The sequence below is a fragment of the Brachyistius frenatus genome, unplaced genomic scaffold (assembly GCF_029030835.1).
Source record: "Brachyistius frenatus isolate BFR_SWC_R1_liver_20210118 unplaced genomic scaffold, ASM2903083v1 Contig_172, whole genome shotgun sequence".
Classification (NCBI taxonomy): Eukaryota; Metazoa; Chordata; class Actinopteri; family Embiotocidae; genus Brachyistius; species Brachyistius frenatus.
Window position 1 is genome coordinate 605218 of NW_027210771.1, and position 25083 is coordinate 630300.

Genomic DNA, 25083 nt, shown 5'->3' on the forward strand with positions numbered 1-25083 from the left:
TGCAACAGTCTGATGGAGGCTCCAGTTTACTGCTGCTCGTTGGGACTGAAAGGGTTAAATCACGTGTGTCGTAGTCGAGCTGTAGGTGTCATCTGAGGAGGACAAAAGCCCGCGTCAGGCTTCCCTGCCACCAGTCCTCCTCTTCCTCCTCCTCCTCCTCCTGCCGTCCCGCTGCTCGGTCACCTCTCCAGCCGCGTCTGCGAGACAACATGATGCGCGCGGTCGTGTTTTGCGGCGGCATCTTGCCTTTGCACCTTTTCCTCTGCGTGCAGTCTCTGCCGGTGCACGAGCGCAGAGCCGCGAAGCAGCCACAGGTGAGTCCAACACAGGTATGAAAAGTTTAGAGGCGGGAGAGTGCGCCTTAGAGAGAGGCTGAGCAGAGCGGGACGTTAGAGGAGGCTGCAAGTGTGACAGGAAATCTCAGTTCATTCATATCTGCATGTAGTTCAGGCAGTAAAGTGTGCAGTTGAATTGCTGATGACGTGTTTCTGATCAGACTTCAGTGTTTCACACATGAACGCTTCAGTTTCCAGCAGGACCGACATTCTTCACACTTTTGTTCCTGATGTATCTGACTGATGTGATGAACAACAAATATCATTATGAACAAAGAGCAACTGATCCTGAAACAGCAGCTTTTGACAATAATCTTTTATTTTGGCCTAAAATTGTATTTTTGCTGCATTATTACTCGTTAAATGTCGTCACTGCACGCTGCGTTCAACCAGCACAGCGTTGGTCTCCAGCTGTCTGCGGCCTGATGGATGCCAGACCTGCTTTTCAGTGACGGAGAGTCAGAGCGAGCAGGCAGAGGCAAGTCATCTGGCAGCCGGTGGAGGTTCAAAACGCCGCTGGTTTGCTGACTCAGGGGAAAAAGGAGAAAACAGCAGATCGTTTCTTGGAGAGAGAAACACATGGGGGAGGACAGACGGAGGCAGCCGGCTGCTGGATGAACTTCGGCTCGCTCGTATCCACCAAACAGGACGGCACCACGTCATTCTTCATGTTTAGGTGCTTCATCTTAACGCTGAAATCAGACTTGTTGCTGAGATTGATCTCGGTGAGGTGCTGTCGAGTCCTGACAGTCTGCTGTCTGAGCTCATCCCATAAGTCACCCTATGATTGACAGCGAAGGACGTTTCTGCTCGTCTGCTTTGCAGGAATTTGTTTCTTGGCGGGTTCATCACTGAGAGGTTGAATGTCACATTTAGTGAAGTGCTGCCTGTATTTATAGTTTTATTGGTCAGCACTTGTGACCCAGATCTGTAATGGTCGCAGCATCTCGTTCAGTTTATTGTCCAGACTGACATCAGAGCTCTGAAACAGGAAACTTCACTGTAAATTTAAACTTTATAAACAATTATAAACACACAAATAGAAGTATTTCTAATTCAATTCAGTTCAGTTTTCTTTATAAAGCTCCAGATCACAGCGCACATTATTTCATGGCACTCAACACAGTAAAGTCCTCACAAGAAAACTTTACAGCATCATACAGAGAAACTCAACAATTCAACTGTTCATACGTCAGATAGGAGGGAAAACGTTCTTTGAACAGGAAGAAACCTCCAACAGAACCAGAACCAGAACTCAGGTGAAATTCACCAACTTATCGAACTGAACTTACTGCAGAACATCTGTTTTTTTGTAAAAGAAGCTTTCAGAGGATAACATGCACTGATTATATATTGGTCGGGCTCTAGCTTGTATTTCGTACAATAATAATGATTTCATGTTGAGATTTTCCACAAAAACATCTCCACTGATAACCTGATGTTGCTCATAAACTTCAAGGTCAAAACTTTCCTTTAAAAATGCACCAATCTGAGAAACTGATCCTGGATATTTTGACATGGGAAGTTATGAAGCTTTAAGGTTTGTTTAAATAGGCCCAAAACTGACCACAGAAAGATGCACATTTTCAGTATGAGCTTCTGTTACACTCTAAAGATTACAGAGTGGACGACACAGAAAAACAGTCAACGATCAAAATGTCTCCACCTTTGGTCTTCACAAGAAGTCGCTGGTTGACCAGTGAAAACTTTCTTCTTTAGACTTGGACAGAAATTACATTTAAAAAACAACAAATCTTCCTTCACAAAAACTTTAAAACAAGATTCAAAAAGTGTCATCTCAAAGTGTCTGACATGAATTATACAATTTAAATATGTTCATATGAATCCTTCAATATCATTTAGACGTTCATAGCCTGGCTACGCCCACCTGCCACTCAGCTTTAATCTCGGCCAATCACCCCCTATCAGTGATGTCATCATCCATCAGTGAGGTCATCGTTGGTTTGTGAACATTATCAGTCCTCCAGTTCAGATTCTGTCCGTCACCATCTTTGTTAGTTCGGAGCAGTTTGGAGCAGGAAGTGACCATATTTGGACGAGCTGGGGGAGGAGCCAGCGGTGGATCTGACCGATCTGATTGGAAACCTGACGATACTACGTCCCGCCCACCGATAGCTGTAACCTGACTACACCACAGGCCTGTCAATCAAACAGACACGCCCCCAAAAACAGGTCTTCTTGAATCTTCTTTTCTAATGAATGAGGGATTATTTTCAGATGGACCTCCAGAAAACTAAGAAGAAGGAGTGACTTTAGCTAACAACACCGAGATAACTGATGGACACATTTTATTCACTTTGGATTTGATGAGAGAAGTTGAATGGGAGTCTATGGAGCCGGAGGCTTTTTGGAGCCGACCTCTAGTGGCACTCGCTGGTATTGCAGCTGAAGACACTTCTGGATCAGAACCATTTTACAGACCTGGAAGCTACAAACTCTTTTATATCCAGTCTGTAGTGTGAAACAACTTGCTGATAAAGCCTGAACTCAGAATTTCACCGTATCAGATGAAGATGAGGTGAGAGGAGTGTTGATGCCGTCAGCGGTCACACGGCTCGTTTCTGTTCACACAACTCAAACTGAGTTTTATTGCATACGTCTTAGCTTGTTGTCCTCTTATGAAGACTTCATCATAGATCAACAGCATCATCATCTTTACTCGCATCGTTAAGAGGCCTCTGATAGTTTTATTGGGGACATGATCCAGATGTCTGTGGCGTCTTAGACATTTCCTCTCATCTTTAAACATTTCTACACATTCTCGTAAAAGTTTTGAAAAGTTAAAATTATTATCAGAAAGTCCAAGTCCAGAAAGTTTCTCCCCCACTCATGATCTCTTCATGATCTCAGATTTATTTAAACTCTTGAACAGAGCTGAAACCACCGTTTGATTTACTGATCCACAAAAATGAATCAATCAAAACAAATATTGTAAATCCAAACTGGGCCAAACGTGTTGTCCCTGATGCGTTTCCTGTTTTCCTCACTGGCTGAATGTGTTTGGGTTTTGGACTGTATATCATGTTGGACTCTGAAAACTGTGATGGAAGTTTTTAAAAATCATTTTCTGACATTTTATAGACCAAACAACTCATTAATTAGTGCAGCGTTTGCTCACAGTGAAGACTAAACTACCCGACTGTTAAAACTCGGTCCATCGCCAGCAGCTACAACAGCAAAACGCTGCATCAGTATGAATAATCCAACAGGTCTGTCTGACCGATGATAGTTTCCAGTCCTTCCAGGAGTTTTTATGTGATTATTGTGATCAAAAATGTTTAATGTTGCAACAGATTTTGAACAAAATATTGATGTAATTTTTTGCGTGGAGATAAAAAAATGAGATTTTTGCCTGATAAACAATAATATGTAATACGTTCCTGTGATAATAATCTTGCTGCACATCACAGAAAATAATTTAGTTTTAACCTTTTTATTCCAGCTTTTTTTGGATTACAAAAAGTTACAAAAAAACTCTTTAAAAGTGAAATAGCTTTTCTCTGTTTCTGTTATTTGGTGATGAGTTTTGTTTGAAAATACTTACTTAATGCCTTTAAAACTTTCAGGGAATTAAAAAAAATTACAAGCTCTCACAAATATTGCTGAGTTTGCTTGAATTGGTGTTATTTCCTGCGAACCCTGGAGGGACTGAGTTGTACTTGTGGAGGTTTTTGTGATGTGGTGGTGAGTTGAGGCTCCGTGTGACGGGCTTGTTGTTGGAAGATTTAGTGGGAGATGTTGATGGTGGAGGATGATCTCTCCACTCATGTTAATCCTCATTATCCTCCAAACATTCCCTTCTCTTGGCACAATCTGACGCTTTGTGTGCAAAACACTTGCTGCCTGCCGATAAGCAGGACTTTCTGTGGTTTGAAAGTTTTCCTTTTGGAGATTTTATCGACTCTGCTCATCGTTTATCTCAAGTTTGGACGACTTTTTTTGTCTGAAGACGTGAATCTAATCATGGATGTAACGCTGGTGTTCCCCAGTAGTGTCAGATCAGCATCCTTGAGAGCCTTTTATAACATCCTGTGTTACGGTGCAGGTGACCTGATGTCATGACTGAACAGGGAATTTCCAGACATCTGCTCTGTGTGTGTGTGTGTGTGTGTGTGTGTGTGTGTGTGTGTGTGTGTGTGTGTGTGTGTGTGTGTGTGTGTGTGTGTGTGTGTGTGTGTGTGTGTGTGTGTGTGTGTGTGAACATGTTCCTGCCTGCATGCACCCACTATGTTGGCATGTCTGAGTGTCATCAACAAAGACTCCCCGTGTAACAGATGCCATCTATTAGATGAAACTGCAGCGGCCGTGTCTGCAGACGGATCGGGAGGTTGGGTTGCAGCTCGGGCACGCCGGTCTGGGCGAGATGCAGCAACCGCCGTGTCCTGTGGCGACATGTCGGCCCGTTGGCAGGATTCCCCCGGCACACACACGGCTTTGTCTCCGTGTCGTGACTGTGTTTATGCTTTTTAAATGAAAATGTGCAGCCTGACCACAGGTTTTACTCACTTCTGTCACTCATCTTAAATTGAACTGCCTGTCAGCTCAGCCGTTGACTTCAAGTGAGTTAAAGCCTCTTCAGCCCTGCCAGACCACCACCGGGTATCACACACACACACACACACACACACACACACACACACACACACACACACACACACACACACACACACACACACACACACACACACACACACACACACACACACACACACACACACAGTTGTGCAGCCGAGCGTGGTGTAATCCGGTGGGAGTTTGTTTTACGTTCACAGCGGATAGAAGCTCCCGATCGACTCATTTGTCCAGTTGTGTTTTTTCGTAGCAGGACGCCGTGTAGAAACGACGCTCCGTGTTTCTTTGCATCAAACCATAAAAATGTTATTGTATTTTAAAAAACGAATCTTAAATCATCTTGTTTATGTTTGTATGACTTGTATCCATCTACAACTGTGTTTGGAGACCGTTCATATGTTTAGTAAAACATGTTTAGTCAAACACAACAGTGCTGCCTGATGGGCGACGGCTCGAGGAAATTCGTAAAAGTTCCAATATCGATGAAAAAGTTGTGTTCTTGTGGTTCGACGTACGAGCTGCAGACACAAAGTTCAGAGTCTGTTGGTGCTCAACGCAGCACGGTGATGCAGACGGAGCAGCAGGAAGCAACAACCTTCACGAGGAAGTATTCAAGTTCTCGATCAACATCATCACTGAGTGATCACCGCTGCTACGTGAACATCAGTGATGTCACCATGGAAACCTCAAACTGGAGCGGAGAAACAACAGATTTTGGGTCAAACTCTGTAAATGGTCAACAGATGGAGCGATAAGCCGGGCGAGGTGTTCTGGTGACATCACGTTCAAGACACCAGGTGGGGTTTCTTTGTGTCACCGTGAATTCGTTCCCCAGAGTCAGACTGTCAACACCGAGTTCCACCGGGACCTTCTGAGGTTCTGAGGGGTGCTGGTGTTGTCAGCTGGTTGTTAACTTCAGTTTAGCTGTTTTTAGCAAAATTAGCTGATTGTTAGTATTGTTAGCTGGTTGTTAACTTGAGTTTAGTTGAGTTTGTTAGCTCGATGTTAGCTGATCGTTATCGATATTAGATGTTTAGCTGATTTAAGCTAAAGTAGCAGTTTGTTAGCTTTGTTAGCTGGTTGTCAGACTGTCAACAAAAAGTTCGACTGAGACCTTCTGAGGCGTCTGAGGGAAAACATTCGCTGCAGACCACCTGATCTGTGGCGCCATGGCAACAGGCTTCTCCAACATGACAACACGACTGTTGAGAACAGGCAAGGTTCCTGTTTTCAACACGCTGTGAGCGGATGTCTTGAAGATTTTCTGTTTCCTAAAAATGTGATTCAAACTCTGATGCAAGGAACAGGACTGAAAACCAGTATTGGACGGCTGTGATCTTTGGCACTGCTTTAAAAAGTCTGTGGTGGAAATCACTGCATGGGCTCAGGAACACTTGGCTGTGAGCGTGCATGATAAAGATTTTCTTCCCCAAAAGTTTAAACCACAATCTGATGTTTCTCTGCTCCAGTTTCAGGTTTCCACGGTGACATCACTGATGTTCACGTACCAGCGGTCATGTTAATGTGCGTAGCTCAACTGCTCAGGAAAGCTTGTTTGATGATTGGTTGATGGTTTCAGTCTTCTTCAAAACATAATGATGAAAATATGTAAGTATTTCTTTCAGCAGTAAACGCCCCGCTGCTGAGCAGGCACGCCTCGGTTAATTCCACACACCTCGTTGTTGTTGGGTTTCTGAGGATGACTCAGTCCAAGCAGGCTTTTCACTGTCAATCCATAATCCATCCAATCAATCCACCATCTTTTTACATTAGAGAGCTCTGAAGCTTTGCCTAAGCATGAAATTCTTCTCATTCATTGTCTTATTTGTTCTCAAACAGCGGAGGATTCACAATAAATCAGCACCTTTAATTCCCCTTCATGCTCTGTGTGTTTACGTGACTGAGGTTCACCTGATTTAGTTTAAAGTCGGGATAACGCTGTTTGTTCCACAGAACAAAGGACACAGGTTTTTGTCTCCACTGACAGATTAGCGGTCGTTGGGACTTTTTTTCTGTAGATTCATATATCACATGTTCATTCTGACAAGCGCTTTATTGTGGAAGCCCAGAGCACTGAATCCAAAGGTGGTGCGATATCAGATAACGGCTGCACAAACACGTCTCGCAGAACGACTGGAGGCAATGAAACATGTTGGGTTCTTCACCGACTGATGAATGTGGTGATAGAAGATCTCTCAGGTGTTCATCCATCCTGAAGAGTAGATGTTTTGATTTGAACTCCCACCTCCTCCACAGACCCTCAGCCACACACACAGCGGTGCGTTCATCCAGCTTCAAACTGCCCACTCAGCATCTCTGAACCTGAACCGTACCAGCAATCATAGGCTAACTGGAGACAGCTGACTTTGCTGACTTCAAACAGTCACATCAGCAAAACAGGAAGCCAGGAGGTGACGTCAGAGCGTGAAAGCCGCCCAGCGCATCACTGTCTGACTGCTCAGGAGTGATGTCATCAGATTGATTTGTGAGCTGAGGACTTTATTTGTTAAACATTCTCTGGTTTTAGCTTCATGCCCCTTAATGAAGGTTGGCAAAGTGTTTGCACACAATTAGGAACAACTGGCACTTTCAATGTATGATAAAAGGTTAGTCAGGTTACAGCTATCGGTGGGCGGGACGTAGTATCGTCAGGTTTCCAATCAGATCAGTCAGATCCACCGCTGGCTCCTCCCCCAGCTCATCCAAATATGGTCACTTCCTGTTCTGAACTAGCAAGATGGTGACGTTCACAAACCAACGGGTGACGTCACTGCTGGTTACCACCTGATGAGGACGAAGGGATTCAATATTGGAAGAACACAGGTTCATTTCCATGTCATGAATCTGAAGAGACATTTCCAGGAACACACCTGAGAGATAACTTGGGAGCACAGTGGGAACATCATCGTTTGTGATCTTGAAAATGTGTCCGTTTAGTCTTTTTCGGAGGGAAATTAATAACTCGGGAAGTATTTGAAAGCACTCTGCAGCCTGGAGAGAGTCTGCTCTGCAGCAGACAACATGGTGTCATCAGCATAAACATTCACTCTGCAGTTCTCAGCTGGAAGATGTGTTTTTAACTGTGCGTGTGATGACATCACAGAGCGTCCTGTGCTGTGTTTGCAGGGATGGCCTCACAGCAGCAGCCACACTCTCCTGAAGAAGAGGGGACGACACGAGCAGGACACGCTAAACCGAGATCACCGGTCCAAGTCGGATTTGACTCCCCAGAACGGCACCGAGTCGTGGAAGCGTCCTCGCTGCGGGGTGCCCGACTACCCGCCGATAACGCAGGCGGACGTGTCGCACTACAGCCAGAAGAAGAGGCGAGGAGGCCCGAGCAAGCAGCAGCAGCGCAGGAAGAGGTTCGCGCTGTTCGGAGGTCGCTGGGAGAAAACCGACCTCACCTACAAGTAAGAAACACTCGCACTGATGCTGCTGCTCTCATTGTGAACGCACTGATGAATAGTTTTCATTAAGAATAACAGTCTGTGCTGAGAAACGCTGACTGTTGTTTTTTTTTACGTCCTTTAAGCTTTAAAATTAGCTTTCTTTAGTCACTGTGACCGCCTGTAAGTCAACACGAATTCTCAACTCCAACTAACAGCGAGCTAACGGTTACTGTCAGGAAAACATGTTTGTGTTTCAGCTTAACAGGAAGGCTTGTGGTGCAGATTGAAGGCCGAGTTAAAGCCGGCTCGTAAATCATATAATCATCCTGTAATTAAACGTTACTTTACTTAATAATAGTTGCAGTATAACTTTTGTTATTTATGTGTTTACCAGAGTCCTAAATCACATTACATCACAGCCGACTGCGTGTGTGTGTTTGTGTGTGTTTGAACAGTGTGCATTCTGCAGTGCAGACTCATGTACAAACGGTGTGATGTGATGCAGACGGAGCTCTGCTGACCTTCACAGTGAAACTGAGTCTGCATACTGTTCAATAATTGTGATCACTCGAGCTAAATGTGGTGATCAACCATCAACCATCAGTGATGTCATCATCCATCAGTGATGTCATCGTTGGTTTGTGAACATTATGAATCCTCCAGTTCAGATTCTGTCCGTCACCATCTTGCCAGTTCGGAGCGGTATGGAGCAGGAAGTGACCATATTTGGACATACTGGGGGAGGAGCCAACGGTGGATCTGACTGATCTGATTGGAAACCTGATGCTACTACGTCCCGCCCACCGATAGCTGTAACCTGACTGCACCACAGGCCTGTCAATCAAACAGACACGCCCCCAAAACCAGGTCTTCTTGAATCTTCTTTTTTAATGAATGAGGGATTATTTTCAGATGGACCTCCAGAAAACTAAGAAGAAGGAGTGACTTTAGCTAACAACACCGAGATAACTGATGGACACATTTTATTCACTTTGGATTTGATGACAGAAGTTGAATGGGAGTCTATGGAGCCGGAGGCTTTTTGGAGCCGACCTCTAGTGGCACTCGGTGGTATTGCAGTTGAAGGCACTTCTGCATCGGAACCATTTTTTAGACCGGGAAGCTACGAACACTTTTATGTCCAGTCTGTGGGATGCAATCTAATATCAGGTGTGAACAGAGGTTCTCAGATATTTCCATTTTGGATCACCCAGGATGTTACCTCCAGGTGTGAACGGGACCGCAGACACAACGTGAACATTACAGAGACGGTTCTCCTCTGCGGGAGTCTTAACAACATCACCTCTTCCATGCAGCATTATCCATCCTCTTTATACTGTCAGTGGTGCCTGCAGGAGGTTCAAGTGTGTCATGTCTGAGCTTGTACACATAGCTGAACAATAAGAAGGACACCACTGTCTGTTAACACAATACAAGGTTACCATATACATACTCTATTCACTGCTTACATATTCAGAATGAATGGGACTAACCAATACACCAGGCAGTGTGTTGATACGGTGAAATGTTTTCTGTAATAATGTTAAAAATGTTGGGCTATTTTTAAAAAAGAGGTTTCATATGTTTAATGGGAGGAATTGGGAGTCTTTTGCATCCTTTAACAATTAGTCATAAAATATTATTTATCATGTCCCCACAACGATCAACATTAAATCAAACATCAACTTAGTGTCCTTCCACATCAACCCCCAAACACTGCAGTCAACACTATTTTCATTGTATTCAAAATCCAAAGACATGATCTCCTGTATTTATTAATTCATTGGGGAACTGACTCATCATACAAAGCTCCTGGCTGTCTAGTGCTGGAAAAGAAGTAGGAGACAGAACAAAACGCCTGTGCACCCTATTGGTAGACGTCACTGACAAGTTGTGGAAGTTGTCACACGACGGGTGAAAGGTAAAAATTTTTTTTAACATGCTCGTGTTCTTGTTGGCGTCCCCGATGAAGACGCTCATCTTCGTCCTGACACTGTCCCAGCAAAGCGTGAAATAGATACGCCCGTCAAATACAGCAAAACGTGAGATACCCACGCTTTGGGCTGTCTAGGCATGAAAGTTACACGTTTTCCTGTAGTAGAAGAAAATAAAACCTACTGCACACTTAGAGTCATGTGATTTACAGGAAAATGAACCATATTGGGGCGGCGCAGTGGTTCAGTGGTTAGCATTGTCGCCTCAGTGAAAAGGTTCTGGGTTTGAATCCAGGCCTCCCTGTGTGGAGTTTGCATGTTCTCCCTGTGGGTTCTCTCCGGGTACTCCGGCTTCCTCCCACCATCCAAAACATGCATTTCAGGTTAATTGGTGGTTCTACAAATGTCCCTTAGGTGTGAATGAGAGCGTGAATGGTCTTTGTTTCCGTTTGTCTATAAGTGTTGGCCCTGTGATAGACTGGCGACCTGTCCAGGTGAACCCTGCCTTCGCCCAAAGTGAGCTGGATGGATGGATGAACCACATAGCATAAACACGTGGTTGAGGTTTGGAAAAAATAATCATCTCAAGAAGAACGTTGTCACCACCTGGATTGGAGCCTCATCGTCACGCATGGCAGTCTGCAATTATTGTTACCTAGCAACACCTCCTGCCTCCTAATACAGAAGAAAAATATCCTTTGTACCTGGTCTCAATACCTCTGTTGCACCTTCGTCACGCAGCGTTAATGTAACTTTCACGCCTGGACAGCCCACAGCGTGGCTATCTCACGTTTTGCTGTACTGGATCAGCGTGTCTATTTCACGCTTTGCAGTGATACCGGGTTGCTGCACAGTGTGTATGTTTAAATAAAAAAGGTAAAGATTTAATCACAAAAAGAGCTTCTGACACTTCCCATAATTCCCATCATCATATGTACTGTGTTATCACAACAGTTCAGGTGTTCGCGTCAGGTAAATAAAAGAGACAAGAATGTACTATTATAACACTTTTCATTGATTTTCTGGATGTAATGATTTAAAAACTGATTCAGAATCAGGTGGTTGCATCATATGATCCCATTGTGCAGAAATATAGTAGAATATTAGTCGAGTTCAGTTCACCCATTCATCAGATGGTTTTCAGGTCAGTTGTTGTGAACAACAGGCTGTTTACCACACGACAGAAATAGAGCTGAGAGGAATGTGGTTTTTAAACTGCAGTTCTCCACACAGCGAGGGACGACCTCACTGACAACAGAGCACCAGCTTTAATACAACTTTTCTTCAAGGACCAATATTTTGGAGAAAAAAAATCTTTTTAGATATTTGGTTTGGGTTAAAGCTTAGAAGAGATAGCGTTATGGTCAGAGTGCCATTTTTACTTCCCTTCATTTTAAAGAAACAGTCTTTTTATACCTATATTGTTATCATATTCTACCATAACTCGAGGAAAAGCTTATGTGTTGTTTGATACTAGTGATCCACATTCAACCAGTCTTAGATTTACTCATTAGATATTAAAGTTTTCACATGGAGACCTGTAACTGCTATAACAATGTGTCAGGAGGGACAACTATCTTACATGCAGATATGAGTATTTTTATGACTTTTACACTGTAAATAATGTTGGAAATGATGATGGAACCACAGACTGGATATAAAAGAGTTCGTAGCTTCAGGTCTGAAAAATGGTTCCGATCCAGAAGTGTCTTCAGCTGCAATACCAGCGAGTGCCACTAGAGGTCGGCTCCAAAAAGCCTCCGGCTCCATAGACTCCCATTCAACTTCTCTCATCAAATCCAAAGTGAATAAAATGTGTCCATCAGTTATCTCGGTGTTGTTAGCTAAAGTCACTCCTTCTTATTAGTTTTCTGGAGGTCCATCTGAAAATAATCCCTCATTCATTAGAAAAGAAGATTCAAGAAGACCTGTTTTGGGGGCGTGTCTGTTTGATTGACAGGCCTGTGGTGCAGTCAGGTTACAGCTATCGGTGGGCGGGACGTAGTATCGTCAGGTTTCCAATCAGATCAGTCAGATCCACCGCTGGCTCCTCCCCCAACTTATCCTAATATGGTCACTTCCTGTTCCAAACTAGCAAGATGGTGACGGAGAGAACCTTCACTGGAGGCTTTATAACGGTCACAAACCAACGATGACATCACTGATGGTTGATGACATCACTGAAGGATGATGGTTGGGTGGAAGTTGGCATTGGATATGGGAAGTGTAATGTATGACTGAATGTGCAGATACAGCACATGCAGGTACAGTTAGATCAGAGGAGAGGTGACTAAACTTGTGAACTCTGGTGTCACAGAGGGATGATCGTGACAGGAAGTCAAAGAGAAAAGTTTGACATCACTTCCTTTTCGGGAGTTAAACAAGATTATTGGGAGCTGAGGTTGAGCTGGTTGCAAGAGAGACTCGTCCTGTCCATTCAATATGCCGAAGTGTCCTTGGGCAAGACACTGAGTGGCAGGAGAGTACCTTGCATGTCTCTGTCTCTGTGGTGTATGTGTGTGTGTGAATGAGATGCAAAAATTATCTGTCTGTGTTTTAATGTATTCTTGATGTGTGTGTGTGTGTGTGTGTGTGTGTGTGTGTGTGTGTGTGTGTGTGTGTGTGTGTGTGTCCACCAGGATCATGCGTTTCCCCTGGCAGATGAGTGAGGCGAAGGTGCGTCGTGTCCTCCAGGAGGCGCTGGGCGTGTGGAGCGCCGTGACTCCTCTGAGGTTCAGAGAGGTCAGCTCTGAGAAAGCCGACATCATCATCGACTTCAACAGGTGAGAAACGGTCACCAGGTCGTTGCAGAAGATCTCGACAGTCATCAGCGTGTCTCGGTGTACACCGTACAGCTGCACGGAGCAAAATGGAGCACATTTCAGTGTTTTTGTGTTATGTTGTGTGTTGAACAGCTTTTTAAACTGGTTTGTGAACATTTCATGAACTCAGATGTTCTTCAGTTGAATCCTGCTGTTGTGCTGACTGAGCGGATTCTGTCAGTATTGAGAAATGTAAAAACTATAAATCCAGACCCACACATGAACCTTTTGGATCCTTTCATTGTGGTGACTGAGGAAAACTGAAGCAGATGTATCCCAGTCAGGCTCACAGGAGATCACGATCATGAATGGAGGCAGCACAGGACTTGTTTAGCAGGATTTTTAATCGCGTGCCTCCGGCTACATTTTTCTCCACTCGGATTCGTCATTTTGGCATCTGGTTTACGATGCTACTGTGTCATAACAGCTCTTGTTTTTCCAGCAGCTCAGTTCCTCGGCCAGTTTTCTACTTCGCGTCTTGACTTGATAACTCGGTTATAAAAGCTGTTATAGTCAGTTTCCATATTACAGTTTATATTCAATTAACAAAGCAGAGAAGGGAGGCGTCAGTGACTTAGAAAATAACAGGTAATTGTTAAACTGTAGAATTTTAATTATTACAGAGTGATTATAAGTGTAGGACCAGTTAGCACAGATGATGGTTTTGTGGCTGCTCATGAGTTTAAACCAATCAGCTATCATCAGTGATGTCATTGTTGGTTTGCAAACGTTACAAAGTCTCCAGTTCAGATTGTGTCCGTCCCCATTTTGCTAATTCAGAGCGGTTTAAAGCAGGAAGTGACCATATTTGGATGAGCTGGGGGAGGAGCCAGCGGTGGGTCTGACCGATCTGATTGGAAACTTGACAGTACTATGGCCCGCCCACCGATAGCTGTAACCTGACTGCACCACAGGCCTGTCAATCAAACAGACACGCCCCCCAAAAACAGGTCTTCTTGAATCTTCTTTTCTAATGAATGAGGGATTATTTTCAGATGGACCTCCAGAAAACTAAGAAGAAGGAGTGACTTTAGCTAACAACACCGAGATAACTGATGGACACATTTTATTCACTTTGGATTTGATGAGAGAAGTTGAATGGGAGTCTATGGAGCCGGAGGCTTTTTGGAGCCGACCTCTAGTGGCACTCGCTGGTATTGCAGCTGAAGACACTTCTGCATCGGAACCATTTTACAGACCTGGAAGCTACGAACACTTTTATAAACAGTATGTGGAGCTGACATAAACTCTCCTCATGAAATAAAGTGTCTTCTAGTTTGCTTCTGTACCTTGGAAGAACCAGATGTTACCAGACTTGTCTTCATATGCAGCATTGATTTAGCAGATGTTCTGGACTTTGGGCTCAATAGTACCAGAGTACGCAACACAGTACAGAGTGTGAAGACATGCACGTGATCATTCGTCTGTTTCATCCGAAGAAAGAAGGCAGCGCGGTATAACAGCTCTGAGAGGCCATCAGTAAGAAATGACAGAATATTCAGAGCAGAATTATCCCCAGCTGGATATCCAACACGCTAAGCACACATCTTCACATGTGTGATATTTGCATCGGAGTTGCTTGTGTCCAATAACAGAAGTACTTGTGCAGGTACTGGCATGGGGACAGCTTACCGTTCGACGGTCCCGGAGGAATCCTCGCCCACGCCTTCTTCCCCCGCACACACAGAGAGGGAGAAATCCACTTTGACTATGATGAGCACTGGACGGTGGGCAACGACGTGGGTGAGTACACGGGAGACATTTTAAATGTCTTCATTTGTAATTAGTGATGCGTTCAACAACCGGCGTCCTTTTGTCCCTCGCCGGTTCAGGCACAGATCTCCTCCAGGTGGCGGCTCATGAGTTCGGCCACGTCCTGGGACTGCAGCACTCCCTGGAGCCCGACGCCATTATGTGTCCTTTCTACAGTGACTCCTACCCTCTGCAGCTGAGCGAGGACGACAAGCGGGGCATCCAGTACCTGTACGGACCCCCTCGGCACACATCGACCCACATGACAGAGACTAATGACATCGACAGTGAACTGGTGAGATGATAACACAGAGCCCTCCATTTTACCAGTCTCTTGTTCTGCTACTTTCCATGTTGGGCTGAAGACAAACTGTCCCTGCTGTGTGTGTGTCGTTGTCCCGCAGCTGGACGCCTGCAGGACAGACTTTGACGCCGTGTCGATGATCAGAGGAGAGCTTTTCTTCTTTAAGTCTCGATACGTGTGGAGGATACGTGATGGGCAGTTACAAGCTGGCTATCCAGCCTTGTCGTCACGTCACTGGAGAGGAATCCCCGACCACATCGATGCTGCATATGAAGACAAGTCTGGCAACATCTGGTTCTTCCAAGGTACAGAAGCAAACTAGAAGACACTTTATTTCATGAGGAGAGTTTATGTCAGCTCCACATACTGTTTATAAAAGTGTCCGTAGCTTCCAAGTCTGAAAAATGGTTCCGATGCAGAAGTGTCTTCAGCTGCAATACCAGCGAGTGCCACTAGAGGTCGGCTCCAAAAAGCCTCCGGCTCCATAGACTCCCATTCAACTTCTCTCATCATGTTTAAAGATGAGAGGAAATGTCTAAGACGCCACAGACATCTGGATCATGTCCCCAATAAAACTATCAGAGGCCTCTTAACGATGCGAGTAAAGATGATGATGCTGTTGATCTATGATGAAGTCTTCATAAGAGGACAACAAGCTAAGACGTATGCAATAAAACTCAGTTTGAGTTGTGTGAACAGAAACGAGCCGTGTGACCGCTGACGGCATCAACACTCCTCTCACCTCATCTTCATCTGATACGGTGAAATTCTGAGTTCAGGCTTTATCAGCAAGTTGTTTCACACTACAGACAGGATATAAAAGAGTTTGTAGCTTCAGGTCTAAAAAATAGTTCTGATCCAGAAGTGTCTTCAGCTTCAATACCAGCGAGTGCCACTAGAGGTCGGCTCCAAAAAGCCTCGGGCTCCATAGACTCCCATTCAACTTCTGTCATCAAATCCAAAGTGAATAAAATGTGTCCATCAGTTATCTCGGTGTTGTTAGCTAAAGTCACTCCTTCTTCTTAGTTTTCTGGAGGTCCATCTGAAAATAATCCCTCATTCATTAGAAAAGAAGATTCAAGAACACCTGGTTTTGGGGGCGTGTCTGTTTGATTGACAGGCCTGTGGTGCAGTCAGGTTACAGCTATCGGTGGGCGGGACGTAGTATCGTCAGGTTTCCAATCAGATTGGTCAGATCCACCGCTGGCTCCTCCCCCAGCTCGTCCAAATATGGTCACTTCCTGCTCCAAAGCTCCAAACCAGCAAAGATGGTGACGGACTAAATCTGAACTGGAGGTTTTGTAACGTTCACAAACCAACGATGACATCACTGATGGATGATGACATCACTGATGGATGCCGCTTGGTTGCAACACCACAAACCTTTAAGTAGCAGCTTTTTCACCTGGACACAGATTTCCTTGAGCTACTACATCCTGGGCTAATCTGGCTCTTGATGTAAACTTCAAACAATCACCACCTTCCAGAAACAATGTCCTGGTTATATAATCCACAGAACACACTGTCAACACTTAATGGGAACTATGGGCCACTAACAATGTCTTTGTTTAGTAAACGCGGTTCACGTCGGGTTTTATTCCATCTCCTCGCTGTGGCAGGTGACAGTTACTGGGTGTTTGATGCTGAGAGGAAGATAACTGGACCAGAATCGATGTGGCGGCTGGGTCTTCCTGTAACAGACATCCAAGCAGCTTTGAAGTGGGAAGAAGACCACATTGAGAAAGTGTACTTCTTCAAATCCGCTTCTTACTGGCCCTTCGATGTTCAGGAGAATCGGGTGGATGACCTCCATCCTCGCAGCATGCACCACTGGGGAGGAGTACCCAGAGATATCGATGCTGCCTTCTGGGATTCATACGGTGAGGACTGGCATCGTCTTACTTCCTCTGCCTCTGAGCTGATGACGGTCTGAGAAACGTTGTAACCCGCCGTTCCAGAGGTGATTGTTGCTTTCTGTTTCCCCTCCAGGTTATGCTAACTTCCTGAGTGGGCTGCACTACTGGAAGTTTGACCCGGTGGCGCTGAAGGTGCTGGAAGGTTTCCCCCGCAGCATCGGCAACGATTTCTTTGGCTGCTCTGCCACGTCTAAATAAGTTCATCACTCACATCTGCTAAACTTGTGCACAGCAGTGAACTCCAAACCCACATAAATACAACATCACTCACACCAAAGTCTTCACCTGTTGCAACCAAATTCTGACATTTTAAAAACAACTGATTTCCATGATCAATACTTGTGTTTATGGTTTCTACAACCGGGTTTCCAAAAACGTTGGGACGCTAATGTAAATAAAACCAGAATGTGATGATTTGCAAATCCCACAAACCCATATTTAATGAAAAATAAACCAAAGACAACATATCAAATGTTAAAACTGAAAAATATTATTGTTTTATGAAAAATATCTGCTCATTTTGAATTTGATGGCAGTAACACGTCTCAAAAAAGTTGGAACAAGGTCAATAAGAGACTGGGTTAACCCTAACCCTCACAACTAATCAGGTTACCATGGCAACGGATCAGTAATATGATTGTGTATAAAAAGATGATTTCAGAGAGGTAGAGTCTCTCAGCAGTGAAGATGGGGAGAGGTTCACCACTCTGAAAGACTGTGTTGGAAAATAGTGCAACAATCTAAGAATAATGTTCCTCAACGTAAAACTACAAAGAATTAGTGGATTTCATCTTCTACGGTTCATAAGATCATTAAAAGATTCAGAGAATCTGGAGAAATCTCTGAACACAAGGGACAAGGATGGAAACTATTATTGGATGGTCGTGGTCTTCAATTCAAAAAATTTGGCGCATTTTTAAAGTGAAAAATACAACAAAGGAGCTGTGGAGCAGCTGAAACTCTATATCAGCAAGAATGGGACCACATTTCACTTTCAAAAGTCCAGCAACTGGTCTCCTCAGTCCCCAACCGTTTCCAGAGTGTTGTTAAAAGAAGAGGTGATGCAGCACAGTGGTGAACATGAACCTGGAACAACGTTATAGAGACGTGTTGCTGACATCAGATTCAAAAAGAGCAGATGTTTTTCATAAAACAACAAAATTTCTCAGAGTTAACATTTGATATGTTGTCTTTGGTTTATTTGCAATTAAATATGGATTAAAATGATTTGCAAATCCTCAACATTCTGTTTTTATTTACATTTTTACACAGCGTCACAACTTTTTTGGAAACAAAGCGTTTTACGTTTGACTCAAAGTTTGCAACCATCCAGTTTCACTTCATTTCAGGAGCAAAAATCCAAACATAAATCATCTCAGGGCACTTTTCAAGTGAGGTCTCCGGACTTCTGCAGGGCTATAAATGTTTGGGACAGTTTAAGAACACATCTGGAGGCAACTGGTTAAATTCACAATCTTCACGTCGGAGCGTTGGTTTGAAAACAGACTGGCGCATTAAAGAGCAGCTCTACCAGCAACATTCCTGCAGCGCCCTCTGGAGGTCGACAGGTGTACGTCTGGCATGTTTAGACATTACAGGCTTTATTTTTACTTCCCAACACGTTCATGTAATTTGTGCTTTGACTGCTTCCTCAGTTTCCTTTGACCTTAACCTCGACAGAAACTTATCTGCTCACTGATGTTAAACAGAAAACGAGTGGTTGTTGTTGGCGGTACGAGCAGCATGAAGAGAGGCCCTGAGCTGAGGTCGGGACAGGTTGTGTTGCTTTGGATGTTTCGTGCTGCAGGTGACCAGATCGTGCCACAAATTCACTCACAGTCAGTATTGAAAATCAACTTTGGGTCAATTAGGTCTAATTGATTTCTTCAGATTTCCTGCAGCAACGTCCAGGATGAATGAAGCTGTGCGACATCTTTGAATATTTATGGTGCTATTAAATGGTTCAAAACAAACCAGTACCTCATGTCACACAAATTCAAACAATCTGTTCTTTTCTACAAGTCACTTCTGTTTTTGTGTATTTCATAGAGCCATACAATCTCATCACTATGATCTTCATCTGTTGGCAAGCTTTGTTTTAGATCTCTGATTATTATCATGTCTTCATTAGAAAACATGGAGACTGTCATTCTCAGAAAGGTAAAAACATGACGTGGTGCGATCTGTACCATGTTTCAGTCCAATCAGAGAAATGACAGCTACACCATGTTTTTTCTGGACATTCACTTGTATTCCAGATGACACTGTTTGTAATCAGTGCAGGACACTGATGTTTGCATTGACCTGTAACGTGTAAGTGTGGTGTGAAAACAGCAGTCCAGTGTAACTTGGATGCTTTTACTTGTGATTTTGATCTAAACGTTTTAATGACTGTTTTGATGTGCTTTAATACGTAATGTTCTGTTTTTATTCTGTGGTTTCTAGTGTGAATAAATCTTGTTTTTCATTTACAATAAAAAGAGACTATTTTTCCTCATTCTGTAAATGATGCTGGTACACGGTGTCACATGAAGGTGCTGGCAGAGGTGATTACTGCTCTGTGGACAATAGTAAATTAAGCTGCTGGTTTGGCACTTATGAACACCATCAGCAGGTGGTGCTGCAGCTGGCGGAGGCAGTTAAAGAGCTTTAAAACACTGACTGCAGAAATTTGGCTCAAGAACGTGATCTTAACTAGAAATGATGCAACGTTCTGGGAATGTCTTTGTGTTGTTCACACAGACTGGACATAAAAGAGTTCGTAGCTTCAGGTCTGAAAAAGTAGGCCGATGCAGAAGTGTCTTCAGCTGCAATACCACCGAGTGCCACTAGAGGTCGGCTCCAAAATGTATCCCTTTACTAAGTTATCCCTTTATTTTAGTTAACCCTTTACTTTAGTTTAACATTTACTTTAGTTAACCCTTTACTAAGTTAAACCTTTACTTTAGTTAACACTTTCCTAAGTTAACTCTTTACTTTAGTTAACCCTTTACTAAGTTAACTCTTTACTTTATTTAAACCTTTACTTTAGTTCACCCTTTACTTTAGTTAAACCTTTACTTTAGTTCACCCTTTACTTTAGTTCACCCTTTACTTTAGTTAAACCTTTACTTTAGTCAAACCTTTACTTTAGTTCACCCTTTACGAAGTCAACCCTTTACTTTAGTTAACCCTTTGCTAAGTTAACTCTTATTATATTTTTTATGCTACAAATTAAACTTACTTTAACATTGTGCTTTTTATTGTTTCCCTCTATTTTCATTTGGAATTAAATTAATTGAATTCCTCCATATTCTAATTGGGGACAAATATATGATGACCTCACAGGTTTTTTTTGTTTTTTTAAATGTTTTTTTATTTAAATCCAATTTGGCATATTATAAAAATTACTCAGTTGGAAAAATACATTATAAACTGAGCTATAGTATTTTTGAAGTACACCAGTAGCAACAACAGCAAATCAATAAATAAGGAGAACAACAACAATTATTTAAAGGAATAAATTAAAAAAAAAAAAAAAGTGTTTAGCTTTTACTAATTTTAAAGCATTCTTAAAATTGATGATCTCATTCCTGAAGACTAATAAAAGTGGTCTGATATGAGTGAACCTGCATCTATTGATGAATTGTTTGGCCATAATAATTAGGCTGTTATACAGAATTTCTTTTTCAAACTTGTAATATCACTCCAAATTTGATTTCATGAAATACTAATTTGGGAAATTCAGAGTCCTTGTGATGACCTCATTTGCAAGAATTGTTGTAAACGTATGAACAAGCTGCTGCTGCTGACACAGCTGGACGGATTTTAATGTGTTGATTATTAAAATGGTTTATGACTAAGATGATAGGCCAGAACCGATGATCTGGGTCGTTGTGAGGTTCTGATCATGGACATATAGGTTGAAACGAGGCTCTGCACTGGGCAGCCTCTCGCGTGAACGTGTGACGTCAGAGGCGTACGGCGTGAGTCAGTGCGTCAGTGACGTGTGAAAGCAGGGCGCCGCGCTGCCGGCGGACAATTTAAAGAGTCTCGGCGGAGGACGGCGGTAATCATCAGTCTACTCCGGGCCTCACTGCTCGCTCGGAACCGGAGGACATGCCGAACGACAGGTACGATTAGATCATGTTTGATGCACTTTGATCCGGTAACACCGGCGGCACCGAAAGTTCAGTCTCCACATATTCGGTCCTTGTGAGAACGAGAGTCGGTCCGGTGAGTTACCTGCTGCTGTGTCCCGGTAGAAGCTCCGATGGTTCCGTGTGCATATGAATATAAACCCGTCACTTTAATGTGGACCTGTGTTCCGCTAATCTGATCAGATTTAATGTGAAACCGATCAAAAGTCGGTACCGCGCTTTCTTTCCGGTCGGGCCTCCGGTCTCCTTTCCCGCTGCAGACTGATCTGGATGTGATAATAAAACGCGGGTGCTTCTCTGCACGTGTTTGGACCTCCTGAAGGAGGATCGGAACTTTTATCCGAGTTTGTTCCGAGAGTTTTCGCGGTTTGACTGCCGGCTGCTGCACAAATATGGCGGGCACAGAGCTCGTGCGCAGGAAACCCGGTCGATCCCGGGTCTTCTTCTGTGGTGCTTCTCTAAAGAGCAGGACGGAGTCCGGTTCGGAATGGTTCCATGTTTCTCAGTCTCATCTGCTCGTTCTTCCTCCAGCATGCCGTTGCAGGAGCTGCCCGGTCTCGGTCCTGGTCCTGGTCCTGGTCCGCACGGCTCCATTTGGTCTCAGTCCAGAGGGAACAAACGGAAGTCCCGGGGTCCCCTGAGCGCGGGCCCGGACACGGAGTGCACCCCCACCGAGCTCATCCAGCAGTGGTCCCCTCGACCCAAACACCCGCGGAGCCTCAGCAGGGGCAAAGAGAACGACGACGGCCCGTTTGTTCTGGGCCGCAGGTCCAGGAGGAGGAAGGAGTCCCCGTCAGGTAGACACACCCATCCGCCCTGCTGCAGCGCCCCTGGCTGGGCTCATCTGTCCCACTCACCTGTCCCGCTCTGTCCTCCCTGCAGTCGTTTCATGGGACCAGCTGCCGGACGAGCTGCTCCTCAGGATCCTCCTCCAGCTCCCCCTGCAGGACCTCCTCCGGGTCTCTGCGGTCTGCAGGCGCTGGCAGCGTTTGGCGTGAGTCTCCTGTCTTACACGGGGGGGACGTCTTCCTCCCCGTGTCCCCCTCCTCACCTGATTGTCACATTAATTCTTGGTGCCGTTACGGTCTGCAGAATCACAGACGTTCTAATGACTCCGTGTGTGTCCAGGTTGGACGAGTCGCTGTGGACCAGCGTGGACCTGGAGGGGCTGACCCACACGGGTCCGGCCCTGCAGCAGGTTCTGAAGACCGGCGTCCGCAGGCTGCGCTGCCCCCGAGCCTTTGTGGAGGAGTTCCACTTCACGGGCAGCAGGTGAGTCCAGCAGAGGTTCTGGTCATGTTCTGACTGGCGGCTTCATTTCTACAAAGTTCAGTTATGTTGTTGAAAGATCTCTGTGACCCACTGATGAACCAGAACCAGAACCTGATGCTCTGTGTCTGCTCAGCTCCCTGCAGATCGTCCAGATGGACCTGTCCAGCTCCATCATGTCCCCCTCGGCCCTGCATAGCGTCCTGCGTCACTGCAGCCTGCTGGAGTGTCTGAGTCTGGAAGGTCTGCAGCTGTCTGACGACATCATCAGGTGGGAGATCAGCTGATGGATCAGCTGATTTAACTCAGTCCTCCCTGACAGATTCACTTCCATCATACGTGATGTTGATTATTCTGGTCTGTCTCAGCTGTCTGTCCAGGAACTCCCTCCTGCTGCAGCTCAACCTCAGCGGCTGCTCCGGCTTCTCCGCTCCGGCGCTGGCCGACATGCTCCGATGGTGCTCCAGGTCAGAAGCTCCGCCCACCTCGCATGTCAGAATAGTCCCGTTTGTAACCGCTGCTTTTATTAATACTCCCTCCCTCCCCCTCCCCCTCCCCCTCATTGTTGTGTTGCAGTATTGATCAGCTGAACATATCGTGGTGCGACTTCACCAACGATCATGTGAAGAGTGTCGTTAACAACGTGAGTCCTGGTGTGACGCACCTCAACCTCAGCGGCTACAGAGAGAGCCTCACACTGGACGGTGCGTTCAAACCCTCCACTTCCTGTTCAAACCCTCCACTTCCTGTTCAAACCCTCCACTTCCTGTTCAAACCCTCCACTTCCTGCAGCTTTCTGGTCTGCACATCAGCTGGTCGGCATTATTTTATTTCTAATAACAAAGTACAACCTCTTCTTACTGGAGAATAAATCTACAGTGTGTCCAGGTGTAGAATAAAAACAAATGTCATGCGTGTCGGTGAAACTTTCAACCAATCGGGACGCCAGATTTTAATATTAATAAACGTTTTCGGACGTTTCTAACCAGCGTGTGTTGTTGGAAGTCCAGTATTCATCACGTGAAGTCCAACAATGACGACACGCGTCACAGTTATGACATCACCTCCCACTCGGACCCTTTCAGTCTCTTGATTACGAGCTGAACTGATCTGCGGGATGCGGTACGAGCATCGTGTGTTTCCATGGTGACAGAGATCTGAGATGACGGCCTGGTGTTGTTTTCCAGATGTGAAGGTGCTGGTGGAGAGATGCCCCCACATCCAGACTCTGGATCTGAGGTAAGATCTTCTACCTCGTTCGGTCGGTGGTTTATTGATGGATGAGGATGAGATGTGAAACCCGAGTCGTGTTGTTCTGGTTCCTCCGTTACAGCGACAGCACTCAGCTGACGGCCGACAGCTTCCCCGTCCTCAAACAGCTGAAGGCGCTGCTGCATCTGTCCCTGAGTCGCTGCTACCACATCCACCTGGCTGCTCTGTGGTAAGTCGTCGGCCGCACGCCGTCCCGCTCGCGTTCATCATCAGACAGGAAGTCCTGTGTTTTATTAACCGCCGTGTCGTCCTGCAGCGACCTGGGGACGGTGTTCTCGGCGCTGTGCCTGCTGGACGTCTTCGGCCTGGTGCAGGACACCCACCTGTCCTCCCTGAAGACGGAGATGCCTCACGTCAGCATCAACATCGAGCCCTTCTCCCGCGTGGCCCGGCCCACCCCCGCCAGCAGGTCCGTCGGTTGCCCTGGCGACGGCGCCATGTGGAACAGGAAGTGCCGGCTGCGGGTCCAACTGTAGTGTTGCTGATTGTTTGGTGCTGCAGTATTCACACACACACACACACACACACACACACACACACACACACACACACACACAGAGAGCCGTGTTTGTTGCTGCTGCTTCAGTCCTGCTGGCGTTAAACGGTACCAGAGGACCGGACACGTGTCATACTCTGATTTAGAAACGTCACTTTTGAATGTTGAGTCCAGCTCCGGTTGGACGAGTTACAGAAACTTGAAAAGTGTTTGAATCCGTTTGAGGTTCTAATAATGTGTTATTTAAATCATTTGAAGGGAAACGTGTTGATCAGCTCGGATGAAATGATGTTTGAACCGTCAGCCGGAATAATGAGATCAGCTGTTTTTAATGCTGAATGACGTGTCTGATGTTCCTGTTGGAGCAGAGGCATGACTTTAATATGTTGTATGTGAATGTGTTCCCTATAATCTGGACCAGGTTCTCGTGATCCGTGTTTCTTCATGCTGAACTAGAACCCGAGTTTTAACATGTGAGCTGTCGATTTTCCTTTATTTACCAAGTAAACCACTGAAAACCGGTTTGTCTGAATTCATTTCTCCGCGGAGCTCCGACGGAGTTTTCAGGTTCAAAAATGCGATGGATGCAAACCGCTGTAAAATAAGAAGAAAATGATGTAGATGAAGTTGATCTGAGGGATTTATCTTCACATAAACTCTGACATGAGGAATAAAAAGTAAAGCTGCTCCTTAAAGTAATCAAACTGCTCCTTCAGTCACTCGATCACGTTGAAAGCTCCAGAAAGTGTTTGTAACAGGAGCTGATGAAAGGATCTTTTTTTTATGAAGACATAACCAGCATGTTTAATAGTAACCGGTGTCCTCAGCAGGAAAATGACAGCTGTCACTCACATTAACA

At 44.9% G+C, this 25083-nt stretch overlaps 2 protein-coding genes across 2 annotated transcripts; both read left to right on the top strand.

The window, feature by feature from the left end:
• Window positions 1-209: 209 nt before the first annotated feature.
• On the top strand, window positions 210-17634 carry LOC138632044 (stromelysin-3-like). The gene is made up of 8 exons (XM_069717310.1): window positions 210-314; window positions 8055-8341; window positions 12894-13037; window positions 14686-14819; window positions 14909-15123; window positions 15233-15437; window positions 16752-17012; window positions 17122-17634. Exons 1-8 carry the CDS (start codon window positions 210-212, stop codon window positions 17244-17246), a joined length of 1476 nt encoding a protein of 491 aa, XP_069573411.1. The 3' UTR covers window positions 17247-17634.
• A 3420-nt stretch (window positions 17635-21054) lies between these two features.
• Window positions 21055-24855, top strand: skp2 (S-phase kinase-associated protein 2, E3 ubiquitin protein ligase). The gene is made up of 10 exons (XM_069717328.1): window positions 21055-21160; window positions 21719-21984; window positions 22070-22181; window positions 22316-22459; window positions 22593-22727; window positions 22825-22923; window positions 23033-23160; window positions 23644-23695; window positions 23790-23897; window positions 23985-24855. Exons 1-10 carry the CDS (start codon window positions 21147-21149, stop codon window positions 24202-24204), a joined length of 1278 nt encoding a protein of 425 aa, XP_069573429.1. The 5' UTR covers window positions 21055-21146; the 3' UTR covers window positions 24205-24855.
• The last annotated feature ends 228 nt before the right edge of the window (window positions 24856-25083 follow it).

Bases quoted from the DNA above. Each gene is read 5' to 3' on its own strand.
- skp2 (XM_069717328.1), top strand. The intron at 22,728-22,824 runs GTGGGAGATCAG...GGTCTGTCTCAG, and splicing joins CTGTCTGACGACATCATCAG to CTGTCTGTCCAGGAACTCCC. The intron at 23,161-23,643 runs GTGCGTTCAAAC...GTTGTTTTCCAG, and splicing joins AGAGAGCCTCACACTGGACG to ATGTGAAGGTGCTGGTGGAG.
- LOC138632044 (XM_069717310.1), top strand. From the start codon at position 210: ATGATGCGCGCGGTCGTGTTTTGCGGCGGCATCTTGCCTTTGCACCTT. The intron at 315-8,054 runs GTGAGTCCAACA...CTGTGTTTGCAG, and splicing joins GAGCCGCGAAGCAGCCACAG to GGATGGCCTCACAGCAGCAG. The intron at 13,038-14,685 runs GTGAGAAACGGT...GTACTTGTGCAG, and splicing joins ATCATCATCGACTTCAACAG to GTACTGGCATGGGGACAGCT.